At 38.4% G+C, this 21,800-nt stretch overlaps 2 protein-coding genes across 7 annotated transcripts in view; both read right to left on the bottom strand.

The window, feature by feature from the left end:
• Positions 1-3,507: 3,507 nt before the first annotated feature.
• ucn3l (urocortin 3, like) lies at positions 3,508-5,672 on the bottom strand. Of its 2 annotated transcripts, XR_002746379.3 has the most exons (3): positions 5,504-5,671; positions 4,689-5,238; positions 3,508-3,721 (listed from the first exon to the last, which is right to left on the bottom strand). XR_002746379.3 is itself a non-coding variant. In XM_023274608.3 (2 exons), exon 2 carries the CDS (start codon positions 5,226-5,228, stop codon positions 4,749-4,751), a length of 480 nt encoding a protein of 159 aa, XP_023130376.1. In that variant the 5' UTR covers positions 5,229-5,238; positions 5,504-5,672; the 3' UTR covers positions 3,508-4,748. The 2 variants fall into 2 exon arrangements, 1 of the variants encoding a protein (XP_023130376.1); XM_023274608.3 differs by having other exon boundaries at positions 3,508-5,238; positions 5,504-5,672.
• Positions 5,673-10,387: 4,715 nt separating this feature from the next.
• col7a1l (collagen type VII alpha 1-like) overlaps positions 10,388-21,800 on the bottom strand; it is a 75,294-nt gene continuing 63,881 nt past the window's right edge. For 4 of the 5 annotated variants that reach the window (XM_035950154.2, XM_035950152.2, XM_035950153.2 and 1 more), the window contains 5 exons: positions 20,709-20,762; positions 20,550-20,598; positions 18,176-18,379; positions 12,600-12,671; positions 10,388-10,970 (listed from right to left, as the gene is read on the bottom strand). In XM_035950154.2, coding sequence (XP_035806047.2) covers positions 10,747-10,970; positions 12,600-12,671; positions 18,176-18,379; positions 20,550-20,598; positions 20,709-20,762 — 603 coding nt within the window. In that variant the 3' untranslated portion in view covers positions 10,388-10,746. Of the gene's footprint in view, positions 10,971-12,599; positions 12,672-12,745; positions 17,087-18,175; positions 18,380-20,549; positions 20,599-20,708; positions 20,763-21,800 lie in introns of those variants that run through there. The other variant, XM_035950156.2, reaches the window with a different exon arrangement.

The raw sequence follows: 21,800 nt of genomic DNA on the forward strand, positions 1-21,800 counted from the left end.
AGGATCTGCAGGAAAAGATAATTGAACTGTATAAAACAGGAAAGGAATATAAAAAGATATCCAAGGATCTGAAAATGCATATCAGCAGCGTTCAAACATTAATTAAGAAGTGGAAACTGAGGGGTTCTGTTGAAACCAAACCACGGTCAGGTAGACCAACAAAAATTGGCTGCCAGAAAAATTGCTCGGGATGCAAAGAAAAACCCACAAATAACTTCAGCTGAAATACAGGAGTCTCTGAAAAAAAACTGGTGGCTGTTTCAAGATGCCCAATAAGGAGGCACTTGAAGAAAAATGGGCTCCATGGTCGAGTCGCCAGAAGAAAGCCGTTACTACACAAATGCCACAAAGCATCCCGCTTACAATATGCCAAACAGCACAGAGACAAGTCTCAAAACTTCTGGAACAAAGTCATTTGGAGTGATGAGACCAAAATTGAACTTTTTGGCCACAACAATAAATGTTACATTTGGAGAGGAGTAAACAAGGCCTATAATGAGAAGTACACAATCCCTACTGTGAAACACGGAGATGGATCGCTGATGTTTTGGGGATGTGTGAGCTACAGAGGCACAGGAAACTTGGTAAAAATTGATGGCAAGATGAATGCAGCATCCATCCATCCATTATCTATACACCGCTTAATCCTCACTAGGGTCGCGGGGGGGCTGGAGCCTATCCCAGCTGACTCGGGCGAAGGCAGGGGACACCCTAGACAAGTCGCCAGTCTGTCGCAGGGCTACATATATAGACAAACAAGCACTCTCACATTCACACCTACGGGCAATTTAGAATGATCAATTAACCTCAGCATATTTTTGGACTGTGGGAGGAAGCCGGAGTACCCGGAGAAAACCCACGCATGCACAGGGAGAACATGCAAACTCCATGCAGAAAGATCCCGGGAAAGCCGGGACGCGAACCAGGGATCTTCTCGCTGCAAGGCGAAAGTGCTAACTACTACGCCACTGTGCAGCCCTGAATGCAGCATGTTATCAGAAAATACTGGAGGAAAACTTGCACTCATCAGTCCAGAAGCTGCACATGGGACATACTTGGACGTTCCAGCATGACAACGATCCAAACCACAAGGCCAAGTCTACCTGTCAGTGGCTACAACAGAATAAAATAAAGGTTCTGGAGTGGCGATCTCAGTCTCCTGACCTCAATATCACTGAGCCACTCTGGGGAGATCTCAAACGTGCAGTTCATGGAAGGCAGCCCAAGAATTTACAGGAGCTGGTGGCTTTTTGCTAAGAAGAATGGGCAGCTTTACCATCTGACAAAATAAAGACCCTCATCTACAACTACCACAAAAGACTTCAAGCTGTCATTGATGTTAAAGGGGGAAATACACGGTATTAAGAACTGGGGTATGTAAACTTTTGATCAGGGTCATTTGAGTAGTTTCTGTTGTCAATATGATTTAAAAAGAGTAAATACAGTTGTTTGATAATAAATGGCTTCACCCAACCACTTACCATGCGTGAAAGAAAAGTTTTTGTGTTATTCATATTCTCTGAAAAATGACCAAGAAATCATAAATTCTGTCAGGGTATGTAAACTTATGAGCACAACTGTACACATATATATGTCTATGCATTACACAATCTGCGGTCATTTATTACAAATCTCCTTCAACTGTGACTGATGACTGGAAAACCCCTTATCAGGATCAACAGCAATTCATTTTTATTATTTAAAGTCAGCTGAAATGGCTGGTGCAGAGGGGAGTCAGGAGCAGCAGTACGTTTACTCTGGTAAACTCAATTAAATTCCATCTAAGAGCTTCAGTATAAATAGAAAAATGTTTACCCTCTCATACAAGAGGCTTATTCAGTTCCAACTGAGTGATGGGGAGCTTCAGATAATGTGGTCTACTCCCAACCACTGCATCAGACTGGATCAAAACCAAAGCTCAGGAAGAAGAAACCCCCAAAGAACATATCAGCTGGGTGGACAGCAGCATCCTGTTCACATGGGAACCTAAGCTGGGGGTTATCAGAACCTTACAGAACCAGGCTGAATATGTCCCTACCAAGGGAGATGGAAAAGAAAAGCAGCACATACATACTGAGTCAGCCCATAAACTTACAGTTATTCCAAATGGGCCTTCATGAAGTCAGCAAAAAATCTGGTAAAAACAACACCATATCAAACTGAGAAGAAAATAAGAACACCTGAAAATAAATGGTCTTCCCATATGCATCAGGTGTATCTGAGAAACTTGGAAGGATATTCTCCAAATGCAACGTTCACATTTTGGACAGAGAAGACAGTTTGCGAGAGGAATGAAAGAAGCCATCTGTGTTAAACTTACATGTCTAAACAAAGGACAGAGTCTGCTACTTATCAGGTACTTATAATGCAGTCTTGAGATAATCACCCAGTAAGTTTCACTCCCTTTCACATCTTACGTCCTTATTGACCTGTCAGTATCACAACCTAAAATGATCAAGGGCAAAAGTGATCCCTGACAGTTTCATTATGTTTCGGAAAACTACAGAAAAGCTCATGAAACTAATCACTACTGCAATGCTCCCCATCAATTTTTCTTATTTATTTATTTGTTTGTTTGAAATTTTAATTTGGTTTGTGTCCTGCTTTAGTATTGTCAGATAAATGGTCTTTAGTAGACGTGATTATTTGGGGTTCGGGATCAGTTGCTCACTTCACCTGGCTGGTGCTTCAACCCTGTGGTATTGGACGATGTTAGGGTACCAAAAAAACAAAAAAGCCAACCAACAAACAACAACAAAGTCACAATAAACACACAAACACAGAATGTATCCATGTGTGGGAATCCCAACAATAGTAAAAATACATATAAAGTAGGACTTTTATTCATACTGGGATACCAGCAGAGTGACTTGCACATCTTCTGATTCACAACCTGGGTGTAGTTGTCTCAAATGACCACAAAGTGTCGCCACTGTTCTGTTCTCTCGAGTCTTATATGAGGCGGGTGAACTCTTTCAGACTTTCTTCTGGCTTTTGTATATTATTGGAATAAATATATCAAGTGACGAAAAATATTCACTAGTGACATTTTCAAACCTCAATCGCGCAACAATTACTAAATAGAAGCAATTAAAGTCTGACTAAAATGTAATTTTGGAGAGTAATGCTGGTATGAAACATAGTGTCAGTGAATAATTGAGTTGTTTAACCCCAAAGACATTCTATAATTACACAGTTTTATATCCATTGTATTTGGTTATTAATTATTGGTGATTAGGATTTGTTAAAGTGGGACGTTTTGTGAATGAAAAATAACGTTTTAGTGCCCTCTGGTGGGTGAAATATGTAATAGCAACATTCTAAAGTTTACACCTCAGTCAATCCCTCAAGACAGTGACACAAATATATGTATGATAAGATAAACTTGTCTCATATATCAGTCAGGTTCTAGTCTTGTGGGTGTTAAAATACTGGAGTAAGGATCATATCTACAAATATTTAATGGGTGTCAGAGTTCAAAATGTTTCATAAAAAGAAACCAGTGTCTGTAGTTACATGTGCTTTATTTGAGGAAAAATAATCCTTTATTTTGAGTATAAAAATAAGAGACATCTGATGAACACATACATTCCCATGCATTTGCATTTTACTGTAATCTTGCAGATGATTTGTACAGTATTTCATTGTCAGTGTTGAGTTGTTGTTGTTTTTTTCTTCCACTCAGCGTTGAATCTGGAATCATTATAGGCTCCCACATGAACTGGTGAGAAGAAAAAAAAACTTTAATAAATGAAAAAGGGAAGCAGCAAAGAGAAAAATCAAACCCTGAAATGAGTCATGCTGTGAAATCTTGTACTATGAATGTGAAACAGGGCTGCAAAACATTTCAGGGGATATCTGGATGATGCAAAACCATCTAAGAATCATGACTGCTTTGTTCTTCCAGTTTGGTCCAGTTATTTTAATTTGATGAGCTGGGATGAACAAATCTCAATAAAATTAAACTGAAACAGAAAATCTAAGGGCTAGATTTTTATTATTCCTGCTTTAAAGTAACCCACATCCACAATAACAATAACTAAAAATGGAAATATAGAAAATAAAACTAAAACAGTAAATGTATTTGGCTTAGATATTTTTCAGATTTATTAAGAATCTGCCAAGGGGTGAAATAAATCAACCCAAAACTGTCATGTTTTAGTGAATTTACTTGTATTTTTTATTATTTTAAGTTGAATGAATTCGTCTTTTTTGATTTTGACCTTATTCTGTCTTGATTTAAAATACTGTTACTGTGAAACTAGTGGATTAAACTCACCACAGAGGCAAAATGTTAACTAGCAAAATTAAACAAAGTTTCAATTAAAAGTGAAATAAAGAATAGATATCTATTTTTAGATGGTCAGTCTGCTGTTTACATCATGAACAAGCCGGTGTTTTGTCTCAGTTTTATTTAATTTATCAGCCAAATGTTGCATTTTCTACGAGTTTGAAGCTGAGTTTTAAACAAAAATCATCATCTAATGTTTGTTTAGTTCCAATTGATTTGAGAAACTGAGGAAAATTTGTCTTCTAAATGGAAATGGAGACTGAAAAAATAGACGATTTACATGACAGCAACTGAATCACTGCAATAGTCGAACTTTTTTGGACATTCTGAACAGAACACTGCTCTTCTGGGGAAATTAAATCAATTTTTACTCTAAAAATAAAAAGTGATTCATTACATTTTAGAGGCGATGCCAGCACTGCTCATGGCTGTCTGTCAAAGTAAAGTTGTCCAGGGTTTATTTTCTGCGTCCAATCTGCGCCAGGAGTCGCGCGTTCTCCGCCGCCTTTGCGCGCAGGTTCTTGGCCTTTGCCACGTCGAACAGGACGTTCATGATGTTGGTCGGGACGTCCAGGGACAGCGTCAGTCTGCTCCGACGGTCCCCTTTGCTGCTGTTGCGGAGCATCTGCCCCCTGAGCTTGGTCCGGCTCATGAAACGGTAGTTTGCGGGATTTGAAGTCCTTTTTTCCCGACTGGACTCAGCAGAAGAAGAGGAGGAGGAGGAGGACGAAGGGGAGAGATACTCCTCGGACTGCAGCAGGGAGCCCCATCCGTCCACCGGGGAGTAACCGGGATCCGTCTCCTCACTCCGGAGCCCGACAGTCAGCTGGTCGTCGCAGAGGAGGTCGGAGCGACTCTGGTAGAGGCGCAGGCACAAGCTGGAGGTCGGTGCGCACAGGACCGAGAGCAGCAGCAGGGTCTTCAGGGACGACAGCATGCTGTGTCCTCTGGGACCAACACAGATATCACACACATTTCATTACAAATATTACCATTAACGTCAAAACTAGTGGCTGAAATTAATTTAGGCTCTTTCTTTTAATCAAAGTACATAAATAAACTGGAATCAGGGTTAAAACACGAGTTTGAGTGCAAGATTTGATTTTAAGCTCTATGGATCAGAGCAAGTTCTGCTCCTGTCTCCAGAAAAATGTTTGCACAACTTTAATGTAAAAATTAAAGCACAAATGCAATAATTTTCATGCAACTTACCACTCGAGAGAGAATACAATGGGAGAAGGTAAAGAAAAGCCAACGATCAGAAAACCCTCCCTGATAAGAAATCCGGATAAACTGAGACTCGTCTGGAGGTCAGCAGTGCGCTCCGTCTGACCAGCAGTGTGTCCTGCTCTCCATCCCACTGCATTCATTTAGTAGCAGCCATCAAACTGCACATCTACGCCAGCAAACACGTCATCCTGGTGGGGTTTGGGTTCTGCTGTGAGCCTTCCCATTGGCTGAGATGTAGTGATGTAGAGGTATGAAAGGACTTTAATAAAGTTGTGACCTCCTGATGGAGGATAGGAGGCATCACGACTAAGAAAAAACTTTTTTTGTGAGGACCTGCAGAGCTTTTAGTCTGTTCACATGCATATGAAACGTGTTTCCCATCCGAGACTGAACTTGTTCAGCACCACGGACAGCTCCCACCCTCGCAATTGCTGCTTCTCACCAGTTCAGATTTATTGCTCTTCTCTTTCTCTTGTAAATGAAATAATATATCTGGGTTTTGGATTAACAGTCAAACAAAGCCCTTTTCACCTTTTAATAAGCCATCAATTCTGCAATAATAGACATTAATGGGTCAGTAAATGCTCAGGGTATTCTCCATTTCCACAGTCAAAGCCATGGGAAAAGAGATGAGTCATGATTTGAAGTAATTTAAATTATATTGTATTTGAAATTAAGCCAAGAGCAACCAAATAAATGAATCTGTAGCCTGTAAGTCAGTGGTGGCTGCAATAGGAAATTAATGTAAGGAGAGAAAAAACAAATCCAAACAAGCTCAGTCTGCCTTGCTTAAAGGAAATCAGACCAGTCAGTGTAGATTCTCAGTCATCCAGGCCACAGTGGTCCTAACTGGACTTTTTCTGGTTCTTGTAGAGGATGTTCCACCTTTCTATAAGAACCACTTACCTTCTACTCAAGCTCTTAGGACATTAGACCACTAAACCTGAAGGCAACCAGCAAAGAAAAGGGATGGACACAAACAGAGTCATGAACCAATGAGCAAAAAATGATTGTAGAAGTTTGATTCTGGTGGAGATGCTCTGCAGGCCTCATCAACAAGCAAAGAGGGTTATGAGGTCTGTGGAAGAACCTTGATGAACTGAAGCATTTGCAATAAAAAAAAAAGTAAGCTTCATGGTAAAACCCAAACCGAGTTATCAATCAAGGATAGTAATGAATCTATAAAAAGCACCGAAGCCTGACAAAAACATGAACAACATATTTAAGCCATGTGTTACAAATTATAAACTCCTTTATATAAGGTGGAAAGTGTCTAAATTAAGTGAAATGTATTGGTTTTAATTAATTATATTTCTCTTGTAATTCAGCTACAATGCAAACATAAACCAGTGTCACTGTATTTATAAAATAAAACTATTAAAAGTGAGATTTTCTGTGTAGCAAATCCAAGTGAAGCCCATTTAAAACTGCTGCATATTGTCTCTTAAACACATTTTTTCAATACAGGCTCGGAAAATATATGAGGTAAACTGTAGACAGTCAGGAATAAAAGTTGAAGTTTTTCAAGGCAATTTTGAGTTTCCAATAACTGCAAACTTTCTACACTTGTTCCAAAAAAAAAAAAAAAAAAAAGAAGCAATCATGTCTTTTGGTTGACTCTTGACCATCAAGACCAATAATTTATCAGCAGCAGGTGATAGTTTGTGTTTTCTTCCTGGTTTTGGCAGAGACACAACTGCATCATGCACTTTATGCTTAAAATCTATTGTTTGCACAGATGACTTGGGGATCTGTAGCTGCTTTGAAATGGCTTCATGTGATTTTCCTACACGTTCAAGTCAATAAATCAGATCTTTGCTGAGCTTTTCAGACTTTCCCACTGTAGTGTTTGTGGTTCTGCCTAATGACTGGATAAAATGGGCCCTATTTAATGTTGCGCAGATGAATCTCCAGCTGTAGTCAATCATAATCTTTAATGAGAAGTTAGGAAGCCATATCACTAAAAAAAATAGATTAACACAACTTTCTACATAACCAAAACCGTTCATTTAAGTTGCTGTATGGGTATTTTTGACCCATCCATAATATCTATAATAAATCCGTGAAAGAACCTTTTTAAAAAAAAAAAAAAAAAAATTGGTGACAAAGACACATGAATTTCAATGATTCTACTGTAGAAAATTCAGAGTTCTATGATTTATTGACAACTCAAGACTTCTAGGACATACATGCTCTTTACAAGCATATGTGAACTTTTGTTCACGACTGTAGCTACAAAGTTCAATGATTTTCTCCCAACAGATGTGTAAACCTGCTGATGTAGAGAAGCTCAGGAAAAGGTCTCAAAGAAGTGAATGACACAACATATAAAAAATCCCACTATGCATTATTCCTAAGCTGGCTCTATGGGTATTAATATTTCAAAAGAGGGAAGATATCTGAGATATGTGGAGAACATTGGGTTTTAATTAAAACACAGTGCACACGTGACACACGCCACAGGAACCACCTGCAGCGATGCACATTACAATGTCGAAATGAAGAAAGAGCATGGAGGCAGAGAGAGGATCAAAGGGTGTCGGGTCAAGCTCTAATGAGCAACTTCATTAATGTGAATGTAGGTCTGCACAGCTGGAGTAATCATATTCTGTGACACACTGTGCAGTGAGATGTCCTCCCACTCCTGCTTCCTCCGCAGCTGATCTCTGAAATGGAATTACATGCTCCCATTCAACTTCAATGGAAAAATCCCATGTTTATTAAACTCCTGCTGGATTATGTTGCTGTCACTTCCTTGAATTAGGAGCTCATCTGTCTGTGGGGCTTTTACTCAGCTGCTGCTTTGACCACATTGTACATTCGTGTTTGTTGTGAGACCTAAATTTTACATAACATTTCTGTTGCATTTCATTTCCAGCACGTAAAAGAACATCTATCCAAATGTGGAGATACTTCCAGCATTTTTTATTGAATTTATAATGTCCTGACCTTCTCCAGCAGCTTTTTCTCAGTGATGTGGTCCCACATAAGCACTATTATCTCTAAAGTTAGACAGTCAAATATTTCAAATGACACATTTCTGTATTTGTCATTTTCTTTTGTGACAGTGGAAAATGGTGTATTTCTCTGCATCACAGTTTCGCAACATGTGAAACAAACTGTGATGACACTTGTGGGGTTGCCTGTTTATGTTTCGGACAAATGTGATTAAACTGGATCCAAACAGAGCTGATGAATCAAATTTACTGAGCTTTTGCATGCCAAACTTTTTAAGTCTACCTGTAATTGAGGATACACAATACAAAAATGAGTTAAAAATACAACTTGACATGACTATAATAAGGTTAAGACACTCCTGCATTACTAATTACAGAGATTAACCTGGCTAATTCAGAACTCAAGTTTTGATCTTGCATGAAAACCCAACAAATCCAAGGATTCCCTGGATCCTCTAACAAGCTTTGCTGTCATGTACTGTATCCTAATAAGCACACATAGTGTTTGGTAAGTATTGCTAGCACTTTAGGACACTTAAGGTCAACATTTTGGAGGGTACACTATTAAATGAAGTTGAATTTCAGTGAAAGGCAGAGCTTTTCAGTGACGTCAACAACCAATCTTCATTTCAAGCTACAGAAAATCAGGAGGTCTAGCTGTTCACTTCCTTATGGGTCCAGTTATGCTGATGGCAAATAACCAAACTGTAGAAACTTGGCAGCGATGGGCAGTCCTGTAACATCAGCAAAATCTGTTGTCCGTTACATTGAACTGATAAAAAGTGCTAAAATTATAGATAGGAGAAAGCAACAAGTAACAAAATCTGCTCATGAGACACCAGTCATTTACTAATCACTATTATTTGCATCATGAGTTACAGCTGTGCCATGCAAGGAGAAACTGTTAGCCTGTTAGTGGTGTACTTGCCTTGAATTTTATATGTTTTATACCACAGTTGAATTTCTGAGGGCACATCAGCTAAATCAACAAAAAATAAAAAGTAAATGTAATGAAGAATGTAGTAAATCGACCACAGTGCACCAGTCAAACTACAGGACTGAAGAAAAATGAATGCAACTCAGAGACTATTAATGTAGAAAACACTATCATGGTAGAGACCGGTAGAAAAGTAGAACAAAAGCCCACCAAGGACATGTTGTATATGCTGATTTCTTAGGAAAAACTTGGTGCATATTTAGTGATGAGTATCTAATATTTTAGAGATATATTTAACCAAGCTGTCAGGGGCTTCATGATGAATTCGAAAGTGTTTCTACAAAGGATTTGACAGCTCAAACGAAAGTGCTGTTTAAATCTTTAAATCCATCCTCTAGATCTGCGATGCGTCGTAGCCCGTGGGAGAACACTGCAGTACAGAATCGTGACTAATATGAGGGAAGCCTCTGAGGGCTTGTTTGCGAAAAACTTGTCTGTCAATGTGACTAATTTTAGGAATCAACCGGAAGATCAGTGAAATTACGAGAGAATCGCTGACGTGAGCATTCAGCTCCAACCAAAAAACAAACACTATGATATCCCCTTCAAAACATCAACTTATGGTAAGTTCACAGTCTCAGTGGAGTCGTGTATTTTTGAGAGTCGCACTGCCAGAAAAAAAACTTTGAGTGTGTGCTGCCCCCATATCTACGCCCACGCAGGAATCCCCCGTCACTGCTGGGCCGGTCTGATGGAGAGTCCTCTAAAACAGGCCCTGCGTGATCTCTCACACTGGGCCCCTGTTGGCACCTCATCTGGCTCCCAGCCTGACCCATAACACCCCCCGCCAGAGGAACATATGCAGCCGAGGAGGAGGCAGCATGCAATCAGCGCCTTATTTTTGCAGCACACAGGATGTAGGGCGATATAAGAAAGGTGAGCGTTACATAAAGAGACCGAGAGGGGAACAAATCACAAATGTAAAGGCGGATTTAATCTGTCAGTAGTGTCACATTGACATTCAAAAACTCTGTAAAAAATAAAACACAAATGTAAAACAACTACATATTGAAATGTTTTGATGATTCACATTCAGATTTTTATCACTTTTTTTCCCAAAAAACAACTCAATAAACAACAGTTATAATAAAAATATAAATAATTGAAATACAAAAAGTTATGTACAAAAATCGTGTTTGAGGCTGCGGAAGTTTATCACTATAAAAAAATGGACAGATCTCTATTTAGTGGCCACTTTTGCATCTACAGGATCCTCACAATCATATTTTAAAGCCAAATCTTGTTCAGAGCAGCACATATCAGTCCCTGGACTAACTGTTAGATGGTGTATTTCCTCTGTGCTCTGACTGGGACATCTGACCTCTGCTTTCCATCCCACACCAGCTCAGACACTCCTGTCTGGAGGAGAATCGGTTTCGGTTTCCTCCGCAGCCTCCGAACACAAACGGTCTGCATTCCCCCGATCGGATGTGAAAATACCAGAGAAGAACGAAATCTGAACAGGTTCCTTCTGACATCGGCTCCAGGCAGCGATCTGTTACAGAAAAGACATGTGAGGTGCTTGAGAAACAGGTTATGCTGTAGATTCACTAGAGTTTCCAAAGCTTACAGTGTTAGATTCTCTGTAATATTAGAGCAAATGCTTTGATTATATTTTAGACACACTAAAAAAATATCTATGGGTCATTGCATCTCAAATCATGAAATTTTCAGAACAATTTCTGCTCCACCATGACTAATTTGAAAGGAACTTTTATAGCATAAAATCTAAATATTTAGAAAGATGTTAGCTTGATTTATGAAATACTTTCTGACTTAAAATCTTTTTAAAAATTGCCCGGTGACCCACTTTCAGGATGTTTTTCTACACATTGAAATCTGAGACTCTGTTTCAACCACAGTATGTCAGGAACTATTTAAGACAAAAGCCTGAAATTTATCTCGGGAAGTACTTGATATGTCACTCTAAAATTCCACAGGTATCATTTTAAATATCCAGAGTTTACGATAAAAAAGTTTCAAGCAAATCAGAGATGGTCAAGCAAAAGGCTTGAGATGGAATGACCACTATAGATATGACCAGAGCTCATTAGTGTGCAAACTATTTGGCTGATTTCAAGAAGAAAACAGTCAATGCAACGCCATCAAAAGTTCTTTCAAACAAATCTGAAGTTACCTTTTAAAATTCTATGTGTTGTATGTGTTATTAAAGAGCCGGTAGCTTTACAAGTGGATCTTTTTCCTGGACTTATAATGAATGGACCAATGATAAACTTTTCTACAGTATTAAACCTGATTATTGTAATGTTATTCATCCATATGTATAGGCAACTGAACAGTTTTTACACATGAAAATGTGTTTGATTAATCATTTTTAAAAAGCCCAAAAAATACACATTATATTAGAATTATGGTAAATTACATATTTTCTCAATTTTAAGTATAATAATAATAATAATAATAATAATAATAATAATAATAATAATAATAATAATAATAATAATAATAATAATAATAATAATAATAATAATAATAATAATAATTATTATTATTATTATTATTATTATTATTATTATTATTATTATTATTATTATTATTACTATTATTATTATTATTATTATTATTATTATTATTATTATTATTACTAATAATAATATAAAATATAGTAATATAGAATATTTTCCTGGTATTTCTAATACTTTACATTGTTATTTTAAACATCTTATCTATAACATCTTCCAAAGAGCTACAACTGATCACATCTAACTCCCAGGAAGTGACTGTAACAAAGTGCTGGAGTATAACTTTAATATGCTGAGGAATGGCTTCAATTTATCTTTTCTGCCACAAACACACGGTGTATTCAGTAGATTCATTTCTCTTCAGATTCTGTGTTGTACTACATAATTTGTATTGATAAATTGTCTAAAAATCTAGGACAGAATTAGCCAAACATTCTTTATATTTGTTCTGGTTTATCTGTCTTCTCTTTCTCTTCCACTTCATGCACTAAATAATTTCAAAACTCATTAGTCATAGATGATGTGAAAATATGAAGAGAGACAGAAACACTGAACACAAAAACAAGAGTTCTGATACACAGAGCAGGGAAAGATGAGGAGAGGGAACCAGATAAGAAGAAACTCTCGTCTTGGCCGCTCACCAGCAGCGTTTGTTCCAAAAATCCTCCTTTTCCTCCGCTGTCCCCACTGCACCGTCCCTCCCTCATCAGAATCTGAAGCCAGAAACAAACCAATTAGAACTTTTACATTTCAGTGAATTCAACCATCAACGACCAAGAAAGACCCACTTTCACAGCACTTAATGAGTCCCAGAGACTCATCCTGAAGCCTCCATTCATAGACTTTTTAAGCTCTTTACACAAACTAGAAACTACAAACACAGAATCCCTGCTATCATTGAAGTTAGGGATGAAAGACAAAATTATTAATAGAGCACTTTTTTCAGTCTTTATTCTACAAAGTTGGCTGTTCTCATTTCTTTTCATCTGATCTGATCAAACAGCATCAAAGGTCCAGTTCAGACAGACATGCTTACATCAAGGAATTTACCCTTTATAGCAAAGGGTTGATTTGATTTTGCATTCAACCGAGGAGTGATTCTGCTGGGTATTCCCCCATTCATAAACATGCATCATCAGCAACACCAAAACAACTTAAAGAGGAGGTTAGGGGGTTGTAAAGTCTGTACAGTATTTGACAGGCGAACATGAAGCCTGGATGAAGCATCTGAGGCCAACCGGCTAATGCAAGCATGACTTCAAAAGAGCAAAAAGAGAGTGAAGATTGGTTACATTCACCAGAAACACGGCTCACAATGAATGATAATGTTCTTCCATAACTGCTGGATGTGTGTAAATAACTGTTTGCAAAAAAAGTTGGCCACATAAATTGGAAGTGCCTCTGCAGTCATTTATTTCACCCTGAAAAAGTCAGGTCTGCATATCAAAGTTACATATTTAGAAGTTTTTGAACAAAAATAATCACATTTTATCCTAACCATCTGAACTCCAAGCAGTTTCTGCCTGTTTTTTGCTCCTGTCACATTTTTACTCACTGAGGACTCACTTGTCACTGCTATATAAAGTCCTGCCCCTCTAAAAAAAAAAAAAAAAGAAGTTACATTTTTTGGTAATTTTTTTCCTATAAATTAAAATAAATCCTGGAATGGACATGTTTAGATGTTACTAATACAGTGAAAAATGATACTTCCAAATACTACAGATATTTTTACTATTCCTATTTTTACAGTCTCTACAATCCAGTGTTTTCACACCATTTCTGAGCCCTGATACATTTATTTTATTCATCAATATGTTTTATTTGCCTTTATATCTGCTGGCCGGTTTTGGGGTTCAGAGGGTTGAAATGGTTCAGATGTAGCTCTATGCTGTTACTTCTGTCACCACCCATAGCGCTGCTTTTAGCTGCAGCTCAAGCACACCAGCTCACCTATGACTCTGCTCAAACCCTGTAAAACTGTGCCCTGCCACACAATGGCTAGTTGTGATTTTGGAGTAATTCAGCCGTAACTGTTTGATTTGTTGGTTACGTTTGCAAGATATGAAACCCAAGAAGTCTCAATCTGTATTTTTCAGATCATCAGTACACTGTAGTTTCAAAGCTGGAAAGTTCAGCCGTGGCGTTGACTGCTTATTTTGTTCATGATGCGTCTTCTAGCATAAAAAAACACCATATGAGCATATTACAATAAAGGGGAAAAAACTGACTGGATGGGATCTTTAACCAACTGTATAGATAAAATATGGAACTTTACTGCACAAGGAAATGCTACTGCATCTGGTTAAAGCAGGAGTGTCAAACATGTGGCCTGTGGGCCAAAATGTGCCCACCAGAGGGTCCAATCCGGCCCCTGGGACGACTCATATCTTTATATACAGTCTATAGGACGTCTTTGTAAAGTGTAAAGACATTAACTGCAAATTGTAAATTTGTAAAACTATGAATTTAAAATAATTTCTCGACCATGACAAGTTGCTTTGATCATAAATTAAATAATACAGGGTGGGCCATAAGTTTCCCTAAATAGGAAAATGTATAATGTATATTTTTTATGTTTCAGATACCCTAAAAGATGCATTTGACGCTATCTTTGGGGGCACTTGAAGGCCATGGTGTGTCAGGTGAAGATACGAGACATAAATCATCTAAAGAAACGTATCACCAACGCCATTACAAGCATAACTTTAACTGTGCTAATGCAAGTTCATCATCAGTGGAAAACACGTATTAATATGTGTTTTCGAAACAACGGTAATCATATAGAGCACATTATATAAATAAAAACGGCTGTCCAACATAAAATGTTTATTTTTTCTATGTATGGAAACTTATGGCCCACCCTGTATATTGCTCATTGTTCTTTTGTCATTTTGTGTCTCATCTTTGCAATATTTTGTCTCGTTTTTGTTGTTTCTTGACTGATTTTTGTCGCTTGTCTCACGTTTTTGTTGTTTTGTTTCTCGTTTTTGTCGTTTTGTGTTTCCTTTTTGTCTCGCTTGTGTTTTTTCGCTCTTATTTTTGTCATTTTGTGTTTTGCTTTATTAGTTGTTTTGTGTATCGTTTGTGTCGTTTTGTGTTTTTTTTTGTCTTGCTTGTGTTGTTCGTCTACTTCTTTATCATTTTGTTTCTCACTTTTGGCATTTTTTGGTCTTGTTTGTGATATTTGTATAATTTTTTGTCTAATTTTTTTGTCATTTATCCATTTTTGTCTAATTTTTTTGTCTCTGTTTTGTTCCGTGTCGTTTGTCTCATTTTTCGTCGTTCTGTGTCTGGTTGTTGTCATTTTCATCTCTTTTTGTAATATCTTGTCATGTTTTTGTTGTTTTTTTGTCTTTTTTTTGTCTGGCTTTTGTCATTTTGATCATGAAGTAAAATGCTATATCGTTCAGTTCCAGGTATCTGTGACTAAATGTGTTGTGTCTTTGAAAGAACACTGTGAACTTTTTTGCACTAAAATACAGGAAAGTTGTCATTATTTATAGGTTATTATGTTGTGGTTTTACTGGTCCGGCCCACTTGAGATCAAATTGGGCTGAATGTGGCTCCTGGACTAAAATGAGTTTGACACCAGTGGGTTAAAGAAAACAATTTCACTAAATGTTATTCTTTTCTTATGCAGAGTTTTGAGCCTCTGACCTTCTGCACACACATGTGAGTCTAGTGTGTCAGGGTTCCGTGTTTGTTTGGATTGATTGAAGTGCAAGCAGAAGGAAGAAGCACAAAATAACTCCTCCAGTGAGACCAGTTGATATAAGAGTGTGCTAAATTGACACTTCACATCTTACTTTTTCTGCTGTTATGCCATAACTTTCTTGTAACAGCACAGACGATTAAACACACTGCAGAGGCTGCTACAAGTGTCAATTTTCAATCAACTCTTTTGAAGTCTTCAAATTAAAGTGCATATATTGAACTGTGGCCCACTGTGTTTGAACGCAGTCATTATTCTGAGCAAAGAAAGAGCTAAATATCACCGTTACACATCTAATGATTGGAACTTATAAATAACCGAGCTGACATTGACACCAGGCAATGACAGCCTGCTTTGATTAGTCGTCTGCTTTATTTACCTGGAGCAAGAATGACAATAATTTGGGATGCAGAAGGCGATTTCTGCCTGGAGCTGTTTCACTAATGAGCTTCATGATGGCTGTGATTTGTTGATACAAGCTGACCCTTTCTTTTACTTTCTGGCTGCTTTTATGTGGTGATGCTGATGACCTTGGTAACAGCAGCACTCTACACTGCATGCACAATTACTAGTATTGTATTCCTCTGGATTAGATTTTATTGTTGAACAAATACAATGTTGTCAGTCAATAAGATATGTCATTAAACCTCAAACCTGAACCACGCAAACGGAGGTTTGTCTTTCCCAAGTGTGCAGAAATTGTGCGACTTATCATACAGCTAAATTAGACAAGGGATTTTTCTCACCTCACTAGTTTATATTCAATTTTCAACATAAGTGTAACAAATAAGTGACACGAAATGACAAATAAATGACATATTGGGGCTCTCAGAAGTATTCTATGACCAATATAATAATCTATGATTAACAGCCACAAGCCCACAAGTTCACAATTAGATTTAAGCCAGGTAAGGAGGAGGGTAAAGGTCATTATTCAGTCATCTTTGAGGCCTTAGTTGGAACTAAAGCAGTGATGCATGTGATATTGTCCTGCATGAAGATCATGGCCTTTTTAAGTGTTGCAGACTTCTCTCTGTTCCTCTGTTTGAAAAATATATCTTCAAGAAACTACCTGCAGGTTTAGGAATTGATTTTCAGTCCATCTTCAGCCTGAAAAGGTCCGAGCTGGTCTTTCTTCCTGACAGCAGCCCAGTAACCCTCCTCCACCTTGCTGCCACCTGCTGCCCTGTGTCCACTCCTGATCCAGCCGGGGTCCGTCCATCTGTTCCATCGGGAATCACTCTCATTTCATCTGTCCGTAAAACCTTTGAAAGATCCGTCTTCATGTATTTCTCAGCTAAATCTTTACACCTGGACTTTCAACCTTCTTTACCCTTTATCCTCGTCTCTGAGCACTTGACACCTTGTGGCTCTTGACACTCCTGGTTGGTCACATATCCAGAGAGATGGAATAAGCTGACAATACAGGATAGTAGGTTCAAGTGTTTTACAGGTAATTTCTACTTCATGCATTTCTTTGAAAACTTGTTGATTATTTGTAACAAAAAAAAATTGACTGTCCGATGGTCGTGCCTGAATAGTTTAGCTATTTGTGCTGAATCAGTCTTGAAAGACATTTTGCATTTTATGACTTTTCACCTTAAATTGATTAAAGCGATTATATATTCATGTTGAGTTGAGTTGAGTTGGAAAATGTGCAAAGATATAAAGATTAGTACAGAATACTCACTTGCCTAATAATTGTGTGTACACTGTATTCACTGTGTTTTTGTTCTTTTTTTTCTTACCACTTTTGTGCAGTTGACTAGAAGCATGGAGAGATGAGAGGTGGGTGTGACATGCAACAAAAATCCCTCATTCTCCTTAGCTGTCTGACAGTCAGTGCAATAACACAGCAGGCTGCAAGGATACTAAAACCCCTTATCTCAAAATGCATCTGTGGCAATGAGTTGCTTTTTTCACTCTGTTTTCTATCATTTCATCCATTACATTTTTTGCATTACCCAGAGTGTCAACATAATCTCCACCATGTTATTGAGAGGAAATATAGTATCAAGCTGTGACACTGATCAGCCAGATAGAAGGAAATCTACATGATAAGGTATCTTCAACCAGATATAGTCTGCTCAGTAGTGCCACCTTTACCAGAGCTTTTAAATCCGTAGCTACGATATTCTGGCTACATTAACTGTCCCGACTAAGTGTTGAATTCGACGTAACCAACAGCTACACTGATTGTGCAAACAGTGAATCAATGGGTAGAAAGGACATTAATGTATCAGTGATACTAAGAAATTGTTGTTTTCTGTTGTCAGAATGCCTCATAGTTCTATTAAAATTCTGTTTTAAAGTCATCATCATAATCTCACACAGCAAAGTATCACACAGTACGTTCTAACTGCCTGCATCACAGCTGCTCCACATAAGTTTGATGTATGTCACCATTTAGCCACGCACTTGGTCACACTCTGTCTGAGGCATCTGCGTGTTTGGCCAGGAGCTCAAGTGTGTTGACATGTTATATTGCATTATAATTACATTTACCAGTGCTGTTTGGTAGGATCTCTTCTTCTCCAAGGATCACAGGCGCAGGACTTGTCACCTCTCTGATGTTTTCCTCTTCCACTTCTTCACCTTCTTTGTCGCGAGTTGTGGCTGTTGGTGCATCTTCGGGCTCATTTTCTTTTTCATTCACTGCAATTGTGGCATCTGGATCCACAGACTTTACCATGAACTTGTATTCCAACCCTGTGATGACACAAACATGACACATTTATTGTACATGCATAAACACCAAAAAGAGATGCGCTTTTAAATATATTTTATCTTGTACCATGCTTTAATTACAATGGCGTATTCAGTGGCAAAGTTAACACATTAGCCATTAATTGTTAAAACTGTTTCTTCACAATTCCTAGTTCATGTGTTTCAGCCTATAGAGTTCTTCCTACATGCATTGCTGGATAAAATTCCAAAAATAATCAGAGAGTTTTCATTCATTCAATGTACAGTGCCTCTTAAAAGTTTGTTCCTTTTTTGTTTTTGCTTTTCAGCATTAAATATGGACAATTAAATTCTTTGCAAAACTAGTCAAGTTCTGTCACTTTGAATTGGGATCATGAGTGAACAGCCTTGTTCAGGTGCAGTCTCAAGATTTCAATTGGATTAAGGTCAGGGCTCTGATTCAGCCATTTTAGAACAATCACCTTGTTATCTTTAAACCATTTCTGTGCAGTTTTGGCTATATGCTACCGGTCATTGTCTTGCTGTAAAACAAATCTTCTCCCAAAAGCACTTCTTTTGCTGACTGTATTAGGATTTTCTACCCAATGTCCCAATACTTTGCGCCAATCATTTTACCCTCTACCATTTTTAGTCTTCCAGGGCCTGCTGTCTGCAAGGTCAAGGATCATGATGCTGCCACCACCGTGCTTCACAGTGGGGATAATGTGCTTGTGATGATGTGCAGTGTTTTGTGTTTGCCAAACACAGCGTCAGGTCTGTTGGCATAAAAATCTTAATTTTGGCCTCATCCGACAAAAGAACCTTCTTCCAACTGACTTCAGAGTCTCCAACATGCATTCTGGTGAACTCTAGTTGAGATTTGTTATGAACTTTTTTTCAGCAGTGGTTTTCTCTTTGCCACTCTCCCAAAAGGCTTTGACTGATAAAGGACATGCAGCAGTTGTCATATGTATAGTTTCATTTCAGCTGCTGAAGTTTGTAACTGTTTCAAGGGAGTCTTAGGTATCTTGGTGCCCTCGGTCACTAGTAGGGATGTCTGATAATATCGGCCCACCTATATTATCGGCACGATGTTGGCATAAAAATGTAATATCGGTAAACATCATTAGTGTTTTTTTGCCTATCATGAAAACTGATAAAATAATACCTGGATTTCGCCAGCATTTACTGGCGTGCAAATGATTACATTATCAAACTGCATCATGAAGCGTGTAAACAAGTCATGTGGCTGCAGTAACAAGCTTGCTGTGCCTGACTGACAATATGTCTGTGGTTTGGAATTATTTCCAAGCCCACATATATCAGTACCAGCACTGGTTGATATCGGAATCAGAAATTGAAAGTTGGACAATATCGGCATCTCGGTTATTGGCAAAAAAGCCAATATCGGACATCCCTATTCACTAGTGTTAAGATAACTTTTTTAAAGATGGCTGCTCTAAGCAGATTTATGCATGGGCTATTTTACTTTCATTTCTTAATGATGGATGTAATCCAAGTGATATTAGGTAACTTTTCTATCTCCTGACTCACTGAGTTGCTTGGACGGAGCTTTCCTGACTTGACATTCTGTGCTGAAATCACTTAAAATCATAAAAATTTTCCTGCAAATAAGAATACATTTCACATCAGCTGCCTGTAACAATTACAGATAATCGAGAGGCAATAGTGGGAACATAGCAAGACGATTGAAAGCTCAAATTACAATTTTACAAGTGCATGTTTATAATAGTATCTAATTAGCAAAATTGAGTTTATTATATTTTAATTGTGGTTTGACACGTGCTTTCCTACTGTGTCGTGTCAAAATGTCTTGTGTGAGTAAGTTCTGACAAAAAGCAGAATTATCCTTTAAGTGTCCTGTGCGTGTAGTGGATTCTTGGTGAGACGTCTCTCTTAATGGCAGTCTTGTGTTTGTGAATGGCTCTACTGTCGCTGGCACCATGGAGCGTGTTCCTCTGAGAGAACATGACAGATGGCTCAACACACACGGGTGCCGTGATGCTGCCACAGGAGCTCTACAGCAAATATCCCCACTCTCAATATGTAGGCCTGTCTAGAGCCACACGTTTACTGGACAAATGCACAGAAAAGTACAAGGACACAAAGTGACAATGCCACAAAGTGCATGACACCACACCCACCACCCACACGCGCATATGTACACTCCTACCGCACTTCTCTACCACCTCCTGGGTGACGAGCTCCTTCACTTTGTCAGCCTTAAAACAGAGAAACACAATATTCAGAATTTTTTAAGTGAGATGTCAGTTATCAACTATACGTTTGTTTTAGTTGTGTGTGATTGTGTTGGTGTGTGATGAAGACATACAGAGAGTCCAGGCTCCCCTTTCTCCCCTTTTGCTCCTTCAACACCAACTGTACCCTAAGGAGAAACATATTTAAAGTGGATTCAAATATTTTGAGAATTTATTGGCATTCACATTAAAATCCCACCAGTGGAATTCCACACGATAAAAAATGTGGACCCTCACTGCCCTCTAATCTCCACCTGCACAGCATTTAATCCTGCTACCACACACAGAAGGACCTGTAGCCTATTTTGGCTCATCAGGATTCCTGTTAGCTTCATTGCACATGTTGGGCAGAAAAGGTCTTGTAAGTATACAGAGTCTGGTGATCTCATGTAACACCCATCACCGATCTACCTGTCAATGAGAACAGAAGATCAACCAGATAAAAGAACCAAAATCTGCAGTGATTATGTAGAGCCCCTAACTGCATACATGAATCACATTCCTTTATGGCGAACCCCTCAGATTAGTGTTTCTTTTTTTCCAACCAATTAGTAAAGGTGACTTTGAACCTTTACATGTTTTGACTGCTGTCTGTAGTCTTCCTGAAAAGCGTCATCTGATGTGTGATGACGCATCTTTTTATCAGGTGATGCCCCCGCCATCCAATGGTCTCTGGAGGAGGGAATCCCAGGTGTGCGAGAGTGTGTAGGCCCCCTCATCCCGGTTCATGGAATCGTTGGTCCGCTTTCTGATCTCAATGGCCTCTTTTATTCACCGTTTATGTTTGTTGGCCTCCGATGTTATAATCCTGCCCTTGTTCCAGTCCATAATGAGATTATTACTCCACCAATGAGACGGAGTCTCAGCGGAGTTATGTGATGATTGGTGTTGATTTGTATGACTGTCTGTTTGTCTGTTAGCAACATAAATCAAAATCGGACTCATGGATTTGGATGAAATTTTCAGGGAAGGACAGAAATGACACAAGGACCAACTGATTAGATTTTGGCAGTGATGCGGCTTATAGTCTGAATCCATGGATTTCTGGGGATTTCTGTATCATTGTGAGATAGCAGCACGGCGTCACTGTAACTATGACAACAAGTGAACACTATGTCAGCTGCCTGCTGATGATCACATGATTGTGATCCTACTACAAATTGACC

Source organism: Amphiprion ocellaris, chromosome 21 (assembly GCF_022539595.1).
Source record: "Amphiprion ocellaris isolate individual 3 ecotype Okinawa chromosome 21, ASM2253959v1, whole genome shotgun sequence".
Classification (NCBI taxonomy): Eukaryota; Metazoa; Chordata; class Actinopteri; family Pomacentridae; genus Amphiprion; species Amphiprion ocellaris.

Bases quoted from the DNA above. Each gene is read 5' to 3' on its own strand.
- ucn3l (XM_023274608.3), bottom strand. From the start codon at position 5,228: ATGCTGTCGTCCCTGAAGACCCTGCTGCTGCTCTCGGTCCTGTGCGCA.